This window comes from Pelophylax lessonae (genome assembly GCF_965119305.1).
Source record: "Pelophylax lessonae genome assembly, chromosome: 3".
NCBI lineage: Eukaryota > Metazoa > Chordata > Amphibia > Anura > Ranidae > Pelophylax > Pelophylax lessonae.
In genome coordinates, this window is record NC_138770.1 from 85,102,990 (window position 1) to 85,125,701 (window position 22,712).

General features: G+C 44.0%; 1 protein-coding gene across 1 annotated transcript in view; it reads left to right on the top strand.

Annotated features, from left to right (window-relative positions):
* AGBL5 (AGBL carboxypeptidase 5) overlaps nucleotides 1-22,712 on the top strand; it is a 165,109-nt gene that overhangs the window by 76,003 nt on the left and 66,394 nt on the right. The window contains exons 9-10 of the mRNA XM_082249750.1: nucleotides 271-406; nucleotides 21,452-21,642. Coding sequence (XP_082105876.1) covers nucleotides 271-406; nucleotides 21,452-21,642 — 327 coding nt within the window. The remainder of the gene's footprint in view (nucleotides 1-270; nucleotides 407-21,451; nucleotides 21,643-22,712) is intronic.

Genomic DNA, 22,712 nt, shown 5'->3' on the forward strand with positions numbered 1-22,712 from the left:
TAGTCAATTATGAATGGTTACTTAGATAATTTTGTTTCTCTGATATAAAACCTCATTTTACCCCTATTGTGAGAATTAAAGTCATGCCACCGATTGCTGAATATTTCTTTCTTGTTTACTTTCAGAAGGATTTTGTTAAAAATTTACAGGATGTATTAGATCTGTATTCAGAAAGTTAGCCAATATTCAAGTTACACTAGACTTTCATCAGGGAATTTCTTCAGAAATGCAAACTCTTTACCTAACTGCACTCTTTATCCTCGGTTTTAGTTATACCTTGGAGTGTAATTACAACACGGGCCGCTGTGTAAACTCCATCCCCGTGGCGTGTCATGATAACGGGCGAGCCACTCCACCACCTCCGCCAGCATTCCCTCCTAAGTTTACCACAGACATCTTTGAGCAGGTAAAGAGGTGTCATTAATACAGATCTAAACTAAAATCTTATGGCACTTTAAGCATTCAGACTGGCCTTCTCAGGCTTGATTGTATGCTTTTGGAGAGTATTTCTAAACCCATAAATGTATGTAATGATTTTTTTCATGATGCCATTCACACTGTGTGCTTGCCTGCGTTTTAGGCGCAGTCAGTTTAGCAACGTTTAGAGAAAATAGACGTCTGTGTGTCCAGGAATCAACTGCCTTAACCTCCTTTAAAGTGAAGTAAACCCTCCTATCATTTTCAGCCAAGAAAGCTGCCATCTTGGCCTCTGTTTAATCTTTCAGTGCCATGATGCTGCACACGTGATAAGTTATGATTATGACACCAGCCATTGGATGGTTTGACAGTTTGATTGAGAACACAACTAATGTGACAGGTACGGGAATGTAAATGTTTTTTTAAACTGTTAAATTCATAGGTTTCTTCTGCTTTAAAGCTGGAACATCTAAACGCAGGAAAAAGTGATCTGGGAGGCAAAAAAAATGGAAAATTGACTTCCTCCTGCTTGAAGGGGTATAGTTTCGCCATTTTAGTAATCATGGAGTTTTTCCTCTCAACCTTACTGCATTCCTCGGAGATGATATCTCCCAATTCCCCTAGGAACTGAAAATTCAAACGTTCCTTACATAATTGTTTGAAGAATTTCTTCTGCTTCAGGGGGGAGACTGCAGGATCCTCCCAATCGAGAGCTTCTCTTACGGCTCTTACCAAGGGGGAAACTAGGTTAAATTCAAACCCCAGACAGGAGTCATCCGAATCCGAAGGAAGGATGGAAGGGTGGCTGAGAAGATTCAAACGGATCTTGATCCAGATTGCCTCTCTGGCGAGCGAGATGGCCCTGCAGATGTACTTGGACGATTATGCTCGGCCAGAGAGTCCTTGAGGACCTTGCGCACTACATCTTCAATGTGCTGGTCCGATTTTTCCCGTTTGCCCGTTGCTTGGGCATAGCAGCAGTTGCAGAGGGACGTACCGTCCAGAACCAGTATACGACATCCCCAGCATTTTCTTCCATGAGGACGCTCTGAGCAGCCATGATGTTTAGCAGAAGAAGACTGGCCCTCGGGCCCAGGACTATGGGGGGATCTGCGTCTGGACCTGGATGAGGAGTGCCGGTGTTGCGATTTAGAACACCGATCTTCTCTGCGTGCATTATGCTGCGGATCGGACCTAGAAGAGCTGGAGACAGACATGCAAAACATAGAGGCAATGGCCATAGACAGAAAAAACCCTCCCTACCCCCTTTCAGCCCTGCACATACCTGGTATGAGCGGGCTGGCCACTAGGGGGCGGAGACAAATCCATATTTAAGGCACAGATACAAGTCCCTGCTGGCTGCATCAAAGTACAAGGAGAAACCCAGCATTAGTTATACCGCCTTAGACTGGAGGGGGGGGTGGAAGAAGAAGGCAACCAAACTCTCTCACCTTTCCAACAAAAACCGTGTAGCTGGGGGAGGCTATCCACAATCAGGGAAGTTTAAATAGACCGCTATTCGGCCGCCTGGACGCACCGCACTCTTGCATTTACAAAAATCTAAACACGGGAGTGTTAGTGCAAATAGATTAAAGCAATAAATTATTCAGCGCTAAATCAAAAAAACCTAACATGTAAGCAGCTGAACACTGGAAAAAGGTCAAACCAACCAAACCTTAAAAACATAAAAGAAACAATAGTGCAGTGCTAGAAATTATGACAATTTAAAAATAACACACAGTGGTATGAGAGTCCATAAAAGTCCCAAAAGAAGAGATGTCTTCAGTGCAGAAAGGGTAAATGAAAAACAACGTTGTTTCAAGATGTGAACCCTTCCACCAGAGAGTAATGCTGCCTCTCACTTCCAGCAAGTGACCACTAGGGGTAACCATGCCAAAGAGCAGGGCTGCTGACAGCAATCCTCCTGTATATATCCTCGACTTGGTATGGGCATGTCATCCATTCAAAAAAGAGTAAGAACAATCTAAGTGCTCTCCATCTTACTCAAAATGTATTAAAACAAGTTAAAATGAACTTACAAACAGAGCACTGACACAGTGAATAGTGCAGGCATTTTCGGATCAAGCATCCATAATGGGTGGCTGCGGGTGACGTCAGACTCCTCCCCCCGTACGCGTTGCGTCAATGGGCGTGACTTCATCAGCAGGGCCCCGGTGGGAGCGTTGGACTTGCTGGTCACCTTATATGAGCCTGGAATTAGTCATGTGACCTGCAGCATATGTAGACAGTGTAGGCACCAGAAGTCTTCTTTGTTTTTTAGGCCTCGTTCATACCATGTGCAGAGATTCAAGTTTTGCACCAGTCTGTAAGGGAATAAGGAAAGCAATTTGTTTTCCATGTGCCCTGTTCACACCACAGCACTAGTATCATCTGCTTCATTTTGTTTGTGCAGAAATCTGTGAAAAGTAGGTTTCTGCACAGAAAAAAAAAACTTACTTGACATTACCATTGTGGTGGGAACGGGGTGCATAGAAAACAATTAAAGAGGAGACATGCTATAATATAGGGTACATCATCCATAAATTCTAACCAAAAGAGAAAATGATTAGAGGACTACTGGTACCAGAAAGGGATGGTCAGACATTATTATACAAAAAAGTAAGTATTCCAGGATATAATGAAAAAAACATAATAACATGAAAAGAGTATTCTAATTGGATGATACCAGCCATACATTTTAAAATACAATCCTAGATCTTTGCTTTATGCTCCAAGAGGTTGACGCGTTTTGTATCTAACCGCTTCCTCAGGACCTCATTGTCTTGATAGTAAAAAATATTGGCCTATCCAAAAAAGAGATAGCGCAATGATCAATATTTAACACATAGCAGGGAATCCTGCTGCGCCTGCCAAATTAACTCCCATGTCACCCTGAGAGTACTAACACAAGGATGGTGGTACTACGTTCGGCAAAAAGCAAGTGCACACGACAGAATGGCTAAAATAACACACAACAGTAACCAACAAATAGCACACAACAAAAACTATTTTTTTTTTCCTTTGTGTCCTTGCAGAGGACGGTATATTGCGTATTCTTACACAGAAAAAATCATGACCGCAACATTGTGGTGTGAACAGGGCACGTAGAAAACAATGTTTCTCTTTGTGTCCCTACAGAGACCTATGTTAGAAAAATGCAGGTCTCTGTACATGGTGTGAACCAGACTGAAATACTCTATTCAAGTCAAATCTGTTTATTTTTTGTTAAAAAAAATATGTAGCAGAGTACAAATTGGCCTAATAAGATGAAAAGGTTTCGATTTTTTTTAAATTTCTTTTCTCTGTCGCTCATTGACAGACGTAGTCTTCTTGATTCACAAGAACTGGGTTATGTTGTCTCCGCAGGAGTAGGACTAGGCAGAAAAGAAAAAACGTTCTGGCTCCACCCTAGGGGCAGTCCCAGAGGGTATATCCTCCCTCTCTCTGCTACAAGGCATCAGTTTTTTTCTGTCTAGTCAGGAGTAAGGACCTAAGTTCCTTGCTGGGATCTTTTTGGTCCTGGCAAGATTTTTTCTTTAGAAAAAATATTTTTTAGGCAGTTTTCTCCAGTGTTTTTTTCCTGTGAGATCTTCAAGCAAATACGCCGGACTGGGCGACACTAGTGGTCACCCCAGCCGGCCTACGAGCGCGCGCAGACCATTGCATTGCGCTTGGTCGGCCGCGACACATTCAAGTAAATATGCGGGGCCGGGCGACGGGCTGGATGTTGAGATCCAGTGGTCACCCCGGTTTCTGCCTACGAGCGCGTGCAGACCAGAGCTCCGCGCTGGGTCGGCCACGACGGAGTCCCATTGGAGGGACTGACCTTGCGAGTTAAAAGTCTCGCTTGGACGCCAGGAACCAGAGAGTCGAGGCGTCCGGAGTGGTCCACAACCCCCCACCCCGGTGGAGAGGGTATTGTGAAGAGAGGGTGCCTGTCGGTTCGGTATTTTTTTATTTAAAAAAAAAAAAATAAAAAAATTTTTTTTGTTTTTTCTGGCAGAGGTGTCCTGAATTAACATGGACCCTGCCACTCATGTATCTCCACCGGATCCCCTCGAGGTGTCTGCAGGATCCTCCAGCACCCCACTGACGGTTGAATCATTGTCCGCTATTATGGAAACTTTTGTGTCCCGGGTGGAAGTGGCTTGTCAGGGACAGGGCGCAAGAAAGCGACCCCCGCCTAACCCCTTATTATCTGAAACTTCGGATTCAGAATCTGAGCCTATTTCTGCAGTTGCAGGTACTTCATCTGGGATTGGTGTCTCGGGTACTGTCTCTTCAGACAGTGAGGAGGATGTTTCGGCATCAGCCATAGCCCGAGAGGAAGCGTTGGTAAACGCACTCATTGTATCTGTTCAAGAAACCTTAAGATTACAGGGTATTCCGTCGGAAATAGCTGAAACTGAAATCCCTTTTGGGACTAAAAAACGCATCAAAGTGGCGAAGGTTTTGGCAATCCAATCAAAGTGGTTCTCAGGCGTACACTGTGGCTAAAAGGTTGGTTAGCCGACCAAGGTTCCAAAAAAGCATTGGCTAATATCCCCTTTTTAGGAGAGCGTCTATTTGGAGCCAACTTAGATGAGATCATTAAGGATCTCACGGGTGGAAAGAGCACCTTTTTACCGCAAAATGTTAAGGGTAAAGGAACTCGTCAAAGACGAGGGCCTTCTTTCTCTGCTCACAAAAAGTTTTTTTCGTCCCGCGGGTGAAAAAATTAAGTCCTCCAAAGCTCCTTCAGGAGGCTTCAGGGGACGTTGGTCGGGCAAGCAAAAGCCCTCCCCCTCCAGACCTGAAGATAAATCGTCCAAAGCCTGAAGGTGCGCCCCCACCCATAATTGGGGTGGGGGGACGTCTTCGCCGGTTCCCGGATCCATGGCTTTCCAGAATCCCGGACAAGTGGGTTTGCGAAGTCATAAGGTCAGGGTACAAGATCGAGTTTCGATCTCTCCCATCGGCACGATTCTTCCCTTCCAATATCCGACTATCCCCGGATCGTTTAGAAGATCTGCGGAGAGCAGTCACGGATTTACTACAACAAGGAGTGATAGTCCACGTTCCTTGGACAGAACGTTTTCAAGGGTTTTATTCAAACCTATTTACAATACCCAGGAAAGAGGGCAAAGTGCGTCCAATTCTGGACTTAAGGGCACTCAATTCCTTTCTCAACATAAGGAAATTCAAGATGGAATCCATTCGCACAGTAGCGGCCTTCCTGCATCCAGGGGATGTCCTAGCGTCCATAGACATCAAGGACGCCTATCTTCACATTCCCATTTTCGCAGGACATCAGCGGTTTCTACGCTTTTCCGTAGAAGAGAACCACTATCAGTTTGTGGCGTTACCTTTCGGTCTCGCCACGGCTCCTCGGGTCTTCACGAAGGTGTTGGCCCCAATGTTGGCACTACTGCGCCAAAGAGGCATATCGATTCTAGGTTACCTAGACGATCTCCTGCTTCATGCAGAGTCTCCTCAGACCCTGCTACAAAACATAGAAATTACTATAATTTCTTTACAGGAATTCGGGTGGCTGGTGAACCAGCAAAAGTCATTTCTGGTTCCCACCCAGAGGCTCGAATATCTGGGTCTAATTCTAGACACTGTCAGGTCAAGAGTTTTCCTTCCGGTAGTGAAACTCCGGAAGATTCAATCAGCAGTCCAGTTGTTACTATCCAACAGCTGGTCTTCTCTTCGAACTTGCATGAGGGTTCTGGGGTTGATGGTGGCTTCCTTCGAAGCAGTCCCATTTGCCCAGTCCCATACCCGAATTCTTCAGCAAGAGATTCTTCTCAGATGGAATCGGAATCCGGAATCCCTGGACAATCGGATCCGATTGAGCAAACAGACCAGAGAGTCTCTGATCTGGTGGCTTCGGTCCCCGATGCTCAGCCAGGGAAAGTCATTTCTGCCAATATATTGGACGATAGTGACTACGGATGCCAGTCTATCCGTATGGGGAGGAATTCTCGGTCAGTTATCTGTCCAGGGACTTTGGTCCCTGGAAGAATCCAGGTTGCCGATAAATGTATTGGAACTTAGAGCGATCAGACTTTGTCTGATTCACTGGACCGAGCAGCTCCAGGGCAGCCCGGTTCGGATCCAGTAGGACAACGCCACGGCCGTGGCTTATGTCAATCACCAGGGGGGCACCAAGAGTGTCCGAGCGGCCAAGGAAGTGGCTTGCATTCTTCGCTGGGCGGAACGATTTGTTCCAGCGATCTCTGCGGTGTTCATTCCGGGGGTGGAAAATTGGCAGGCAGATTATCTCAGCCGTCAGACTCTGGATCAGGGGGAATGGTCCCTCCCTCCATCCAGAAGTTTTCCACCAGTTGTGCCTACGTTGGGGCACCCCGGATGTGGATCTGTTGGCATCACGATTCAACAGGAAAGTACAGAGATTCGTGGCTCGCTCCCGCGATCCTCTAGCAGAGACCGCAGACGCACTGATCGCCCCGTGGGGGCAATACCAGCTAATGTATGCCTTCCCTCCTCTCGGGTTACTGCCAAGACTTCTTCGCAGGATAGAGGAGGAAGGAATTCCAGTAATCCTGGTAGCTCCGGACTGGCCTCGCCGAGCTTGGTACGCCGACTTGGTCAGACTGATGGTGGACGTCCCGTGGAGACTTCCTCTCAGGGAGGACCTACTGTCTCAGGGACCGATCTTCCATCCTGCTTTACGATCGCTGGCTTTAACGGCCTGGCTATTGAGACCCAGGTGCTGAAGGACAAGGGATTGTCAGCTTCAGTTATTCCTACTCTAGTTAAAGCAAGGAAAGCGACTTCCAGAAAGATTTATCATCGCACATGCATGGTGTGAACCTCTGGGGTTCCGTCCACGGTCTTATTCGGTTAGTCAAATATTAGCTTTTCTGCAACAAGGGGTTGAGCAGAAACTGGCCTTGAGTACTATCAAGGGTCAGGTCTCAGCATTAGCTATCTTCTTTCAGAAGCCTTTGGCTACTCATTCCTTGGTGCGGAATTTCATCCAGGGGGTGCGACACCTGGCTCCGCCAGTGCACGCGCCGTTACCACCCTGGGATCTTAATTTAGTATTGTCGGTTCTTCAGAAACCTCCCTTTGAAGATATTAGGGAGATTCCTCTACCTACGTTGTCCCAGAAGGTGGCCTTCTTGGTGGCTATTACTTCTGCACGCAGGGTGTCAGAAATGGCTGCTTTATCTTGTCGTTCCCCATATCTGGTGGTTCATAGAGATAAGGTGGTTCTTCGTCCGAACCCATCCTTCCTACCAAAAGTGGTTTCAGAATTTCATCTGAATGAAGAAATTGTATTACCTTCCCTGTGTCCTAAGCCCAGTCATCCTCGGGAGTTTGCTTTACACTCCTTGGATGTGGTCCGGGCGATCAGGGTATACTTGAAAACGACAGACTCGTTTCGCAAGACGGATTCACTTTTTGTGATCCCGGATGGACCCAAAAAGGGGTTGCCTGCATCTGCCGCGACTATTTCCAAATGGATCAGACAGACGGTGGTACAGGCTTATTCTATTAAGGGTCGGGAGCCCCCGTTCCCTGTTAAGGCGCACTCCACTCGGGCACTTAGTGCGTCATGGGCCTTTCGCCATCAGGCGTCAGTGGTCCAGGTGTGCAAGGCGGCTACCTGGTCGTCGGTGCATACCTTTACAAAACATTATAAAGTTGATGTAATGGCATCGTCTGATGCCTCGTTTGGCCGCAAGGTTTTGCAGGCCGCCATTTGAGGAGACCAGTGGTCTACCTCGAGGGTTTTTTTCCGTTGGAATTTTTATTTGAGTCTCATTCTTTCTTTATAATGAGCCTTTAAAACTTCTAGTTTGGCACCGGTTGGGCCTTCTAGATTGGATTTTGATTTCTGTCAATCCCACCCCTCATTTGTGGCACTGCTTCTGGATGTCCCAGTTCTTGTGAATCAAGAAGACTACGTCTGTCAATGAGCGACAGAGAAAATCGGATTTTTGTAAGATCTTACCGTAAAATCCTTTTCTCTTAGCTCATTGACAGACGTAGTACCCGCCCCTCTATCATTGAGTTGGGTTGGGTTAAATTCTCTGTTGCTGCTTTGTGACAGAACTGATGCCTTGTAGCAGAGAGAGGGAGGATATACCCTCTGGGACTGCCCCTGGGGTGGAGCCAGAACGTTTTTTCTTTTCTGCCTAGTCCTACTCCTGCGGAGACAACATAACCCAGTTCTTGTGAATCAAGAAGACTACGTCTGTCAATGAGCTAAGAGAAAAGGATTTTACGGTAAGATCTTACAAAAATCCGATTTTTTTTTTTAGCACAAAAAATAAAAATCGCACAGGTAATCAGATACCACCAAAGAAAAGCTCTTTTTGTGGGGGGAAAAAAAGGACATCAGTTTTATTTTGGTACAGCGTCGAACATCCGCAATTGTCCGTAAAGTAACGCAGTGCCGAATCGCAAGAAATGGCCTGGTCATTAACCTCCCTGGCGGTATGATTCTTTCGGATTTTAGGTGCTGAAAGCGGTACCATTATTTTGCTTGCAATTCTGGAGAATGAGCAGCCCAAACCAGCTATTTACTAATGATTTCTTTTTACCGTGTGTTCTTCTTTATAACATCCCGAGTATGATAAAGTTTGAAACACAAAATCCTAAATTATAATATAATAAATAACTATAAAATAATAATATAATAATAACACTTTTTTTTTTTCCAAAAAATAACACTTTTTATTCAATAAATGATAGTAAATCATGTAATCAAAAACACTGACATTTTTTTTTTGTCAATCAAGGATGCAATATATTTTTTTTTTTCCCAAAAAGGATGCAATATTACTCTTCATACTGCTTCAATAAACGTCCCGGGTGTGGAAAATTTTGAAACAGGGTACAGCGCAAAGTCCAACATCACAGTCTGGACAGTAGTACCGTGTTTCTTTTCTTATTTTCCGCCCGGTGTCGTCGTGCTTGGAACAGCACACCACACACATTCTTGTGGGTGCAGCCTTCTTCTCCGTCGGCGGAATGAGGTCCATAAAATGACGACCGGTCAGTCGTTCGGGGTTCACGACACCAGCCGCACGGCGTCCGGATCGACTTACAGTTGGTGTCTGGTGCCTGAGAAAAATCAGCTCCGCAATTTTCCACACAAAGTCCGCATGGATCATAGGCCGGTCGCTTTTCTTTTTCAGCAGAATGAAGGCATTCCATAAACACTGCTCCAGGAGGTGTCTGAAAATTTTTTTATAGTATTTCTTCTGCTGTTTCCGCATTGCTGGATAGAAGGTCATGGCCTGGTCAGCTCTGTCCACACCTCCCATGGTGTTATTGTAATCCAGGGCCAGTTGCGGTTTCAGCACATCTTTTCCCCCTTTTGTATGGACCATGACAGTGGCGGTGCTATGGATGGTGCTCATCAGGCAGACATCTTTTTTGTCGCGCCATCTAAGTGCCAACATTTTGCCTTTCTGCCAGGCAACTAACTCTCCAGGCTTGAGTTTTTTGTTGGCAAAGCTGGGGGGCATGTCACGCCGGTTTGCTCTGACGGTCCCATAAGCATCCGTCTTGTGCTGTAGGAGGAACTCAAACAGTTCTGGGGAGGTGTAAAAATTGTCTGTAGTGACACAGTACCCCTGATCCAGCAGAGGCTCAATCAGCGTCAGAACTGAAGCAGTTGCCATCCCATAGCTGCTGAACCTTGGGTTAAACTTAGTTCCTCTTCCGGTATATAGGACCGAGTTCCAAATATATCCAGAGCTGGATTCACACAGCATAAAGGATTTTATTCCAAAGCGTGCTCGCTTGGACGCAATATATTGGATCCAGCTAAGTCTCCCTTTATACGCCATAAGACTTTCGTCAATGCAAATGTCTCTTTCTGGGACATAGGACCGCTGGAAGTTTTTCAAAATTAATTGATAAATGTCCCAGATTTTTTTCAGCTTCGGAGCCGGATGAGATGTTTCATCAAACTCCTCATTGTTGGCAAAGTGCAAATATCGCATTATAAGGGAAAATTTGTACTCCGACATTATGGTTCCAAAAAAAGGAGTGGCCAATAATTTGTTGGTGGTCCAATACCACTTCTGCAGGGGTTTCCCCACCACTCCCTGCAGAATAATAAGGCCCAGGAATCTCCAGTTATCCGCACTGGTAACGGGTTCCCACATCCTGCTCCTGGAAAACCGCCGATGTGCTGCGGTTTGTTGTTGCTGGTACCGGTTGGTCTCCACAACAATTTTTTCGATGACCTCATCGGTCAAAAAAAGCTGCAGATACGCCAAGGGGTTATCCTCCTCAACATCAACTTTGAGACCAGGCGTTCCGGTATACGGGAACCTTGGGGGCGCTACGTGCTCCATACCGCAGTCGATCACGCACCACGTACGCACATCGCTCGGCACATCATCATCACTAAACTCACTTTCGTCGGATGATGAGCTTTCCCATGCATCGCTGTCACTCCACTCTCCGTGCGATTCGGGATCGCTGTCGCTATCGCCCAGCAGGTCATACATCGCTTTTGATGTTGCGGCACGCTTGCTTGAGGCCATGGTCGCTCTGCAATAATCCAGATACAAAGTATGGAAATAATGCAGGAAGTGCAATGGAGAAAGCACTGGGGGGCATAAAAAGGTCACTTTATTATATTTTGGGAATGTAATCCAATAGGATTACAGTGTGTCAGTGTGTTTGGTGTTTATACTTTTTGAATTTGCCGCCGGTTCCACCCCCCGGCGGACGTCACGTCGCCGGAGACGGAAGCCGGGGCTTACAGACGATCGAGAGGAACATCCGCCGCCGGACACCGCTCTCATACATCGCTGGATCCCGGAGAAAAGGTAAGTGAAACCTCCACCAGGATCCAGCGATCTTCCCAGCGCTACCCCGAGTGTGACTCGGGGTTACCGCTTTTGGCTCAAAAATCTTACCCCGAGTCACACTCGGGAATACCGCTAGGAAGGTTAAGGGGGCAAATCCTTCCAGTCCAGAACTGGTTAATGTAGAAGTGATTTTACAGCCACTAAATTACTTCTACAGGCGGCTGAAGGAGGTACCAAATCCGCCCGCCACCCCCCAATCGCCGCCTTTACTGGGCTCTTTTGTCCAATCTGGGAGCCTGATAATGATGCGACAAACACAACAGAAGCATAAATAGTCCTACTGCTGAGACTGTGAGTTACTCCGTTTTTGTGTCCTAAGCTTTGTGTAGTCTGTGAAGTCAAATCTGTTTGCAAAACGGTGCTAAAACAGAAATATCTTTTTGGTTCCTGCACCTCTTTGTTGCTCTACAAATTTGGTCCTTGTGGTGGCCGCTGGGCCTAGGCTGTACAAATCCAGATTAAACACACAATCTCCTGGTGCTAAACCCTCCATATCACCAGATATTGCAGGTTCATTTTAAAGGAAATCTGCCAGGATGGACTTATTGGAGCTGCCATTTTGATTTAATATTTAAAGGACCTTAATGCACGACCGTCTTCGTCATTATCTGTAATACGTGTGTAGCTGGTGACGGCTGAAATATCTGAACTCTCTGCAATCTTGTTTCTCTGGTCAGAAATTCACTAGTTATGAGGGCTATAGCCTTGGACCCTAGAATAAGTCAGAAATGGCAGCTCCCATGACTCTATCGTTTTTAAATCAAGTTTGCTGTGGCTGTACCTATATTTCTGTCCTTTTAGGGTCCATGCACACTGGGCTTAAAAAAAAAATGCTGCTTCTACAAGAGTTTTGCATTTTTCCTGTAGAAGCAGTTCAATGTTATCCTATGAGTCCATGCACATAAAGACGTGTATTTTAGGCATATCCTTTAGAGGCAGAAAAAAAACCCTTCTGATTTGCATTTTTTAGAGGAGTTTTCTGGCAAAAAAAACCCATGAAGGCTTTGTTCACATCTAGGCGTCCTGGATCGCGGCAAATCGTGGGATGCCCGGTGATCCCTATCCCTTCCAATGGCATCCCAATCGAGGCAAGAACTTCTCTTGGGTGACAGGCGTCCTGCAATTCTGGTTGCGTGATTTTACTGCGATTTGTCAGGCGACAATTGCAGAAAAATGGGGCCGCAATCTGGGTGCCATTGGAAGTGACTGATCACGGGCGCCCCACGATTTGGTATAATTCGAGATCGCAGGCAGAATCGCAGCGATTCTGCACGCGATCTGGGACTCCTAGGTTTAAACTGAGCCTAAACGCCTGTACAAAAATGCTCTATATGAGCGTTTTTTTTCCTGCCAAAAAACTGGCTTTTTTTTTTCCCCTGTGTTACCAGTCCATGGCCCCTACAAGCTCAAATGCAGTCACCTGGCAAAATCAGAAATTAATAGTTAGAATTTGTGCTAAACTTAGCCGTCAATCCAACAATACTTTGCATAATGCAAGAATCCAAGGAGGATCTGCTGATGTGTAAAAAAGAAGGTGAGCTTGGATCTTGCAGCTTCCATTAATTAGTTTTTGGGATCTTCAACCATCTTGATTGGCCACATGAATGATGTAACTCCTGCACATGGTGTACATTGTCAAAAAGATTGCAAACAAACAGGTACAAATCCTTTTATTGCATAAAATACATAGGGGTTGATTTACCAAAGCTAGGAGTTCAATCTGCTGCAGCTCTGCAGAAAAAACAATCCACTTATTTTTTTTTGTCAAAGCTTAACCCAGGACCCTGCGTTCACTAGATCTGGTCTTCCACAGTACGCAGAACATGGAACAGCAATAGTTTTAGTAAATCTAAACTTCTAAATACCTTTTCTCATCAACAGTATATACAGTTGTGCTCATAAGTTTACAATTACATCCCCTGGCAGAATTTTATGATTTCTTGGCCATTTTTCAGAGAATATGAATGATAACGCAAAAGCATTTCTTTCACTTCTGGTTAGTGTTTGGCTGAAGCCATTTATTATCAATCAACTGTGTTTACGCCTTTTAAATCACAAGGACAACAGAAACTACCCCAAATGACCCTCATCAAAAGTTTACATACCCCAGTTCTTAATACCATGTATTGCCCCCTTTAACATCAATGACCGCTTGAAGTCTTTTGTGGTATTTGTGGATGAGGCTCTTTATCTTCTCAGATGGTAAAACTGCCCGATCTTCCTGGCAAAAAGCCTCCAGTTCCTGTAAATTCTTGGGCTGTCTTGTATGAACTGAGCGTTTGATGATGAAAAGAAAATTCCGCGCGAATGGATCTGGTTACTAGATTAGCTGCAGCCTACCCCAAAAATATAGTAAAACTATATCAAGATAATAGGAGTTTGATAGGGTAATTGGCGCTGCCAGTAATTGTAAAAAAAAATATATATATACAGGGGAGTAATATATCTTACAAATACAAGGACGATGTAGGTGATAAAAATGTGATAACAATGGTATAAGTAATGGTCCTTATATATAACCAATGATTCCAATGTAATGCCACAGTGTGTATTCTAACCAACACTTGATAAACTTATAGCATTAATAAATAATTAATCATAAACCAATAAAAATAAAGTGAAATGACATAAATAAATAAAATGTGTGCAGTGCCTACAGGCAATAAATATGTCCCAACTGGTAGAAAATATGTGAGTCTAAAAATAAATAAATAATTAAGGTGACTCATGTAATAAATAATGTAGACACTAGGTGGCAGTGCTATTAAAAGATAAGTGTGGATATCCAAGTAAAACAATTGTAAAGTGATGAAACGTGCCAAGTGGTGTATTAATATCAGGAGTAAAATGTCAATACCAAAAAAGTGAAATAATGGATATCCAGGTGAGAATCACTATATAAAAATGGTACTAAAAAATTAAATATTGTGCCAAGTGAAAATAGAATAGTTTGGGATCTCTAAAAACACTTATAGGGATTCCAGGAATAAATATACACAAAGAATTAAATAGTCCGTAATAAAAGTGAAGAAAGTCCACAGATTTGATCAATATAATGATCTTCCAAAATAGTGCAGCAATATTGTGCTATAAGGTGCCAGAAGAAATTTTCATGGATGGAGGGGGTGCTTCCCAGTGATGGATCAGGATGTGGGTGCCGGGTGAGGGAATTTCCGTGCTCCCCTTCCTATATAGCCCGCACTCACCAGAGAGCGGCACCCCTACAGGGGTAACCAGCGTTGAATTTGTGGGGTGTTCCCCGGAAAACTGCGGTGAGCCTCTCCACTCCTTCTGGGATCAAATGCACTTCCTCCTTCCAGTAATCAGGTATTTAGGCAAGCGATGTGTAGTGTGTGATCATAGGCAGCGCTCCAGAGTATTAGGAATGATGTCCGAGATTATATGGATAGAAAACGCTAATATAGTGATGTACCGTAAAATGTGTCCATTTATTAAACAATTTACATAAAGTACTCACATTTAAAATAAAGATACAGCATCCGTAAGCAGGTAGGGACCGCGAACCCCTCGTATAGCGGTACTTCCGGACGCCGTGCGTCTCAGCAACCGGATGTGCGTCTCAAAGGGCGGAACTGACGTGCCTACGCTCTACGCGTTTCGTCATCAAGCTGACACATTTTATGGTACATCACTATATTAGCGTTTTCTATCCATATAATCTCGGACATCATTCCTAATACTCTGGAGCGCTGCCTATGATCCCACACTACACATCGCTTGCCTAAATACCTGATTACTGGAAGTGCATTTGATCCCAGAAGAAGTGGAGAGGCTCACCGCAGTTTTCCGGGGAACACCCCACTAATCCAACGCTGGTTACCCCTGTAGGGGTGCCGCTCTCTGGTGAGTGCGGGCTATATAGGAAGGGGAGCACTGAAATTCCCTCACCCGGCACCCACATCCTGATCCATCACTGGGAAGCACCCCCTCCATCCATGAAAATTTCTTCTGGCACCTTATAGCACAATATTGCTGCACTATTTTGGAAGATCATTATATTGATTAAATCTGTGGACTTTCTTCACTTTTATTACGGACTATTTAATTCTTTGTGTATATTTATTCCTGGAATCCCTATAAGTGTTTTAGAGATCCCAAACTATTCTATTTTCACTTGGCACAATATTTAATTTTTTAGTACCATTTTTATATATTGATTCTCACCTGGATATCCATTATTTCACTTTTTTGGTATTGACATTTTACTCCTGATATTAATACACCACTTGGCACGTTTCATCACTTTACAATTGTTTTACTTGGATATCCACACTTATCATCTTTTAATAGCACTGCCACCTAGTGTCTACATTATTTATTACACGAGTCACCTTAATTATTTATTTTTAGACTCACATATTTTCTACCAGTTGGGACATATTTATTGCCTGTAGGCACTGCACACATTTTATTTATTTATGTCATTTCACTTTATTTTTATTGGTTTATGATTAATTATTAATTATTTATTAATGCTATAAGTTTATCAAGTGTTGGTTAGAATACACACTGTGGCATTACATTGGAATCATTGGGTATATATAAGGACCATTACTTATACCATTGTTATCACATTTTTATCACCTACATCGTCCTTCTATTTGTAAGATATATTACTCCCCTGTATATATATATATTTTTTTACAATTACTGGCAGCGCCAATTACCCTATCAAACTGAACGTTTGAGATCTCCCCTGAGTGGCTCAATGATATTGAGGTCAGGAGACTGAGATGGCCACTCCAGAACCTTCACTTTATTCGGCTGTAGCCAATGACCGGTCGACTTGGCCTTGTGTTTAGGATCATTGTCATGCTGGAATGTCCAAGTACGTCCCATGCGCAGTTTTTCAGGCTGATGAATGTCAATTTTCCTCCAGTATTTTTGAGAACACATTGCATTCATCTTGCCATCAATTCTGACCAAATTTCCTGTGCCTTTTTGTAGCTCATACATCACCAAAACACCAGTGATCCACCTCCGTGTTTCACAGTAGGAATGGTGTAACTTTCATCATAGGCCTTGTTGACTCCTCTCCAAATGTAGCATTTATGGTTGTGGGCAAAAAGTTCAATTTTGGTCTCATCACTCCAAATGACTTTGTGGCAGAAGGTTTGAGGCTTGTCTCTGTGCTGTTTGGTGTATTGTAAGCGGGATACTTTGTGGCATTTGCATAGTAATGGCTTTCTTCTGGCGACTCGACCATGCAGCCCATTTTTCTTTAAGTGCCTCCTTATTGTGCATCTTGAAACAGCCACACACCATGTTTTCAGGGGGTCCTGTATTTCACCTGAAGTTATTTGTGGGTTTTTCTTTGCATCCCGAACAATTTTCCTGGCAGTCGTGGCTGAAATTTTAGTTGGTCTACCTGACCGTGGTTTGGTTTCAACAGAACCCCAGAGTTTGAACACTGCTGATTGGCTTTCTCAATTACTTGGATATCTTTTTATATCCCTTTTTTGTTTTATACAGTTCAACTGCCTTTTCCCGCAGATCCTTTGACAATTCTCTTGCTTTCCCCATGACTCGGAATCCAGAAACGTCAGTGCAGCACTGGATGAAGGATGCAAGGGTCTGTCAGGAGTCCAGAAACTCATTGACCTTTTATACACACGCATTAATTACAAGCAAACACATCACAGGTGAGGATGGTTACCTTTTAAAAGCCATTCAAACACCTTTGTGTGCGCATGTTATCAGGCCAAAATCACCAGGGTGTGTAAACCTTTGATCAGGGTCATTTGGGTAGTTTCTGTTGTCATTATGATTTAAAAAGAGTAAACACAGTTGATTGATAATAAATGGCTTCAGCCAAACACTAACCACGAGTGAAAAATAAAAGTTTTGTGTTATCATTCATATTCTCGGAAAAATGGCCAAGAAATCCTAAATTCTGCCAGGGTATGTAAACTTATGAGCACAATTGTTGCAGTCTTGTGACTTCTATCAGTGTCCGGTAAAGCTTGTAGGAGGAGTTTTCATACTGCTTTAGCTATCCTATGAGGATGCAGGACCCCCGACGCTCTGTCTGGACAGTGCTGATTGGCCCTGTGCTGATCACATGCACTCTCCCAAGAAGAAAAAAAAAAAAAAACTCTCTAGCAATACACACTGCAGCTTGCCCCCTACCCTCTTTACTATCCGGAGATTAATTGGGGACACTGGAATAAGGTGAGGCTCAGAGGAGACAGGATCAAATGGCCTTTTTACACAATGCAGAAAATTAACCCCTTCGCTTTCACAGTGAGTATAACCAGCATGCATTGCTTGCATATACAGACTGATTTTGCCGTTGTGGGTTTAGTAACCTTGTTGGCCCCTTTCACACTATCCGTCCGTCGGACGGATTCCGTTTTTCTCAGCGGGGGATCGAGCCGCCGATCCCCCGCTGAGCAGCAGGAGGACAGCTGTGTCTCCGCTCTGTGTGCGGAGATACAACTGTCAGTTCCCCATGCATCTCTATGGGGGAAATCGGATGGGAACTGACCGTCGGTCCGTTCTCATCCGATCCGCTGGACGGATGGAAAATAGGGTTTCCATCCATCCAGATTTGACTGATCGGGTCGGGTGTCAGCGGACATGTCTCCGCTGCCATCCGATGCCCCATAGGGATGCATGGGGGGACCATTCAGATCCGCCAAAAAAAAACGGACAGGTGGATCTGAACGGTCCGCCTGTGTGAAAGGGGCCTTAATTGAACAAGCTGAAGTTAGAAGCTGATTGGCTCCCATGCACAGCTGTGCCAGAGTTTGCACTCTCCAGTTTTAGTGTGCTTCTTCAGCAATAAAAAGCCTGCCCGGCAACTTACTTGGCTCCAAATATGCTTACCTCAACCCTACTGCGTATCGGTTACTTCTACACAAGAAAAAACCTTCTAACTTAAAAAGGGCCTTCTCCTCTGGCAACCAACACCTGGTTGAAATTGTTTAATGCTAGTGTTCCATTATAAAAGTTTCCTTTTGAACTTGGGAAGAAACCCCAAATGTTTGATAAAATTGGGGACCAGTGGGTCTCTAGCCTACTTACCCATGCCCCTCTAGATACAGGATCTTAAAAAGTGTGTATTACTCATTTATCTTACTAAATTGTTGCTTGATGTGATCTGCTGTACCCCTTGTAGAACTTGTGAAAAAACCTGTTAACACATTTTCACAAAGTTTTGCTTTAAAATTGCTTCCTGATCATCTGTAAAGATGATTGCAGGCTGCTTGACAAGGACCACTTTTATTGCTTTAAAACTACACTTGGAAATTACAGATCTGCTTTATTATCGCCTTCATTTTTTTTAACGCAAATAAATATATGATGCTTTAGGTTGTACCTGAATCTCAAAGTTCATATTGTGGCACATCATGCGTATAAATCTCACACTGTGAAACAGACTTGTAGTCTCTGTGTGTCCTCTCTCTCCATCTCTAGTGCCAGGGACATAATGACATAATGTTAATACTGCGAAGAGGACATGTCACAGCTTGCCCTATTATGAAGCATTGGCCAACGAGTTTTGACATGACCGAGTATTGTAATAAAAGTCAATCTCCGGTCACAAGAGCTAAACCATCCGTGTCCCCAAAAGAAAAGTTTGCTGTCAGTTTCTCATATGTAAATACACCTTGTCACTGGAAAGTGGAGGGTGTTTTTTAGTTATTTTAGTGTGTAATGTTATCTTTCAGTGGGGTTTTTCACTTCCATATTTTTGTTACTGTGATAGAAATTTGTAAATTCACCACAAGATGGAGCACTATTTGTTTGATTTTTGCCTCTCCGCTTAAAGTGAGAGTGCCACCCTGCCCCAGGTCAGAGTCAGTGTGCCTGCAAAGGCCATCAACAACCCCATTTTATATACAACTTTCCTGCATTTTCATAACAGCCCCCTGACTCCTCTGCAGCTGTCAACATTGCCCAGCACCTCTGGGGAATATGAAGGAGCATGTAACCTGCTACTCTGTTGTGGTGCCTGGGCGTAACAGCCAATTGCTAGACCAAGGTGAGAGATGTCACAGCTCCCCCAGATTGCCAACACAGCTGATTTTAGTGACCAGTCAAGAAGAGAATACGGCCACACACCACAGCAGAGCTTGGATGGAGTAAATCCTTTTTTACTGACACGTCAAGACTCAAGGTACAAACAGGAAAATGTAGACTTGTGAACAACCACGCTGTGTGGTTGTGAGCTGGGGCAAGGCACCCACACTGGATTGCTGATACTCATTCTCCTGAGCGGTGTATATACCTTTCTGATTTTAGTGACTGCTGTAAAGGGGGAACATGCAGTTGTGTGGGAAATTGCAGGTAAGATCAGGGGATGCCCTTTCCGGTGACCATGTCAGTTTGCTCTACATGGACAAGGTGACAATGCAAAACAGTAGCGGAGCCTGTGTATATAGAACGTTTAAAGAACATATGTATACACTTCCATGCATTTCTATTGATTACCTTGAGGCTTCGGGGGTTTAGGGAATTTGTAGTATTGTTGTGATTTGATATAAAGTATCTCACAAAAGTGAGTACGCCCATGACATTTTTGTAAATATTTTAATATCTTTTCATGTGACATACATAAAGAAATGACACTTTGCTACAATGTAAAGTAGTGAGTGTACAGCATGCAGAACAGTGTAAATTTGCTGTCCCCTCAAAATAACTCAACACACAGCCATTAATGTCTAAACCGCTGGCAACAAAAGTGAGTACACCCCTAAGTGAAAATGTCCAAATTGGGCCCAAAGTGTCAACATTTTGTGTGCCAACCATTATTTTCCAGCACTGCCTTAACCCTCTTGGGCATGGAGTTCACCAAAGCTTCACAGGTTGCCACTGGAGTCCTCTTCCACTCCTCTATGACGACATCACAGAGCTGGTGGATGTTTAAAGACCTTACGCTCCTCCACCTTCCGTTTGAGGATGCCCCACAGATGCTCAATAGGGTTTAGGTCTGGAGACATGCTTGGCCAGTCCATCACCTTTACCCTCAGCTTCTTTAGCGAGACATTGGTCGTCTTGGAGGTGTGTTCGGGGTTGTTATCATGTTGAAATACTGCCCTGTGGCCCATTCTCCGAAGGGAGGGGAATCATGCTTTGCTTCAGTATGCCACAGTACATGTTGACATTCATGGTTCCCTCAATGAACTGCAGCACTCATGCAGCCCCAGACCATGACACTCCCCCCACCATGCTTGACTGTAGGCAAGACACACTTGTCTTTGTACTCCTCACCTGGTTGCTGCCACACTCACTTGACACCATCTGAACCAAATAAGTTTATCTTGGTCTCATCAGTCCACAGGACATGGTTCCAATAATTCATGTCTTTAGTCTGCTTGTCTTCAGCAAACTGTTTGTGGGCTTTCTTGTGCATCATCTTTAGAAGAGGTTTCCTTCTGGTACGACAGCCATGCAGACCAATTTGATGCAGTGTACGGCGTATGGTCTGAGCACTGACAGGCTGACCCCCCCACTCCTTCAACCTCTGCAGTAATGCTGGCAGCACTCATACGTCTGTTTCCCAAAGACAACCTATAGATATGACTCTGAGCACGTACACTTAACTCCTTTGGTCGACCATAGTGAGGCCTGTCCTGAGTGGAACCTGTCCTGGTAAACCACTGTATTGTCTTGACCACCATGCTGCAGCTCAGTTTCAGGGTCTTGGCAATCTTCTTATAGCCTAGGCCATCTTTAATGTAGGGTAACAATTATTATTTTTTTTTTAGCTCCTCAGAGAGTTCTTTGCTTTGAGGTGCTATGTTGAACTTCCAGTGACCAGTATGCGAGAGTGAGAGCGATAACACCACATTTAACACACCTGCTCCCCTTTCACACCTGAGACCCTGTAACACTGAGTCACATGACACTGGGGAGGGAAAATGGCTAATTGGGCCCAATTTGGCCTTTTTCACTTAGGGGCATACTCACTTTTGTTGCCAGCGGTTTAGACATTATTGGCTGTGTGTTGAGTTATTTTGAGGGGACAGCAAATCTACACCGTTAAACAAGCTGTACACTCACTACTTTACATTGTAGCAAAGTGTCATTTCTTCAGTGTTGTCACATGAAAAGATATAATAAAATATTTACAGAAATGTGATGGGTGTACTCACTTTTGTGAGATACTGTAAGTGTATGATTTTTTTAATTCGATTTTTTTATGTGTTTTTGACTCCTAGGTGGGCCGAGCTGTGGCCATTGCAGCATTGGATGTGGAGGAAAGTAACCCCTGGCCCCGTCTTATCATGTCAGAGTATAACAGTCTCTCTAACCTGAGAGCCTGGATGCTGAAACATGTCAGAAACACCAAAACCACTACCAGTGGGGGGTCAAAGAAGAAAGGAACGAAGACCCCACCAAAACCCATCTAGTAATACATTTTTTAGATACGACATTTTTATAGTGTCTTGCTGAACACAGTACACTGTACTCCTTTCTATACACAGTCCATTGTTTTTCTGAGCATAGTACGCCTTTCTATACACAGTCCATTGTGTTTATGAGCATATTACTCCTTTCTATACACAGTCCATTGGTTTTCTGAGCATAGTACGCCTTTCTATACACAGTCCATTGTGTTTATGAGCATAGTACTCCTTTCTATACACAGTCCATTGTGGTTCTGAGCATAGTATGCCTTTCTATACACAGTACATTGTGTTAATGAGCATAGTACGCCTTTCTATACACAGTCCATTGTGTTTATGAGCATAGTACTCCTTTCTATACACAGTCCATTGTGTTTCTGAGCATAGTATGCCTTTCTATACACAGTACATTGTGTTAATGAGCATAGTACACCTTTCTATACACAGTCCATTGTGTTTATGAGCATAGTACTCCTTTCTATACACAGCCCATTGTGTTTCTGAGCATAGTACTCCTTTCTATACACAGTCCATTGTGTTTCTGAGCATAGTACTCCTTTCTATACACACCCCATTGTGTTTCTGAGCATAGTACTCCTTTCTATACACAGTCCATTGTGTTTCTGAGCATAGTACTCCTTTCTATACACAGTCCATTGTGTTTCTGAGCATAGTACTCCTTTCTATACACAGTCCATTGTGTTTCTGAGCATAGTACTCCTTTCTATACACAGTCCATTGTGTTTCTGAGCATAGTACTCCTTTCTATACACAGTCCATTGTGTTTCTGAGCATAGTACTCCTTTCTATACACAGTCCATTGTGTTTCTGAGCATAGTACTCCTTTCTATACACAGTCCATTGTGTTTCTGAGCATATTGGTCCTTCCTGTACACAGTCTGATGTGTTCTGGAGCACAATACAACTTCCAGGTTGAACCTGAGCCTGGGTGTGTAATGCCTAGGTGTTTTTTTTTTTTTACATTCTTAAGCCTCGTACACACGCAACAATTATCTGCCGACCGATCGGCCGTCTTTTCTCCAGTGTTGTTGTGTTGGTTGAAATGTGCTCT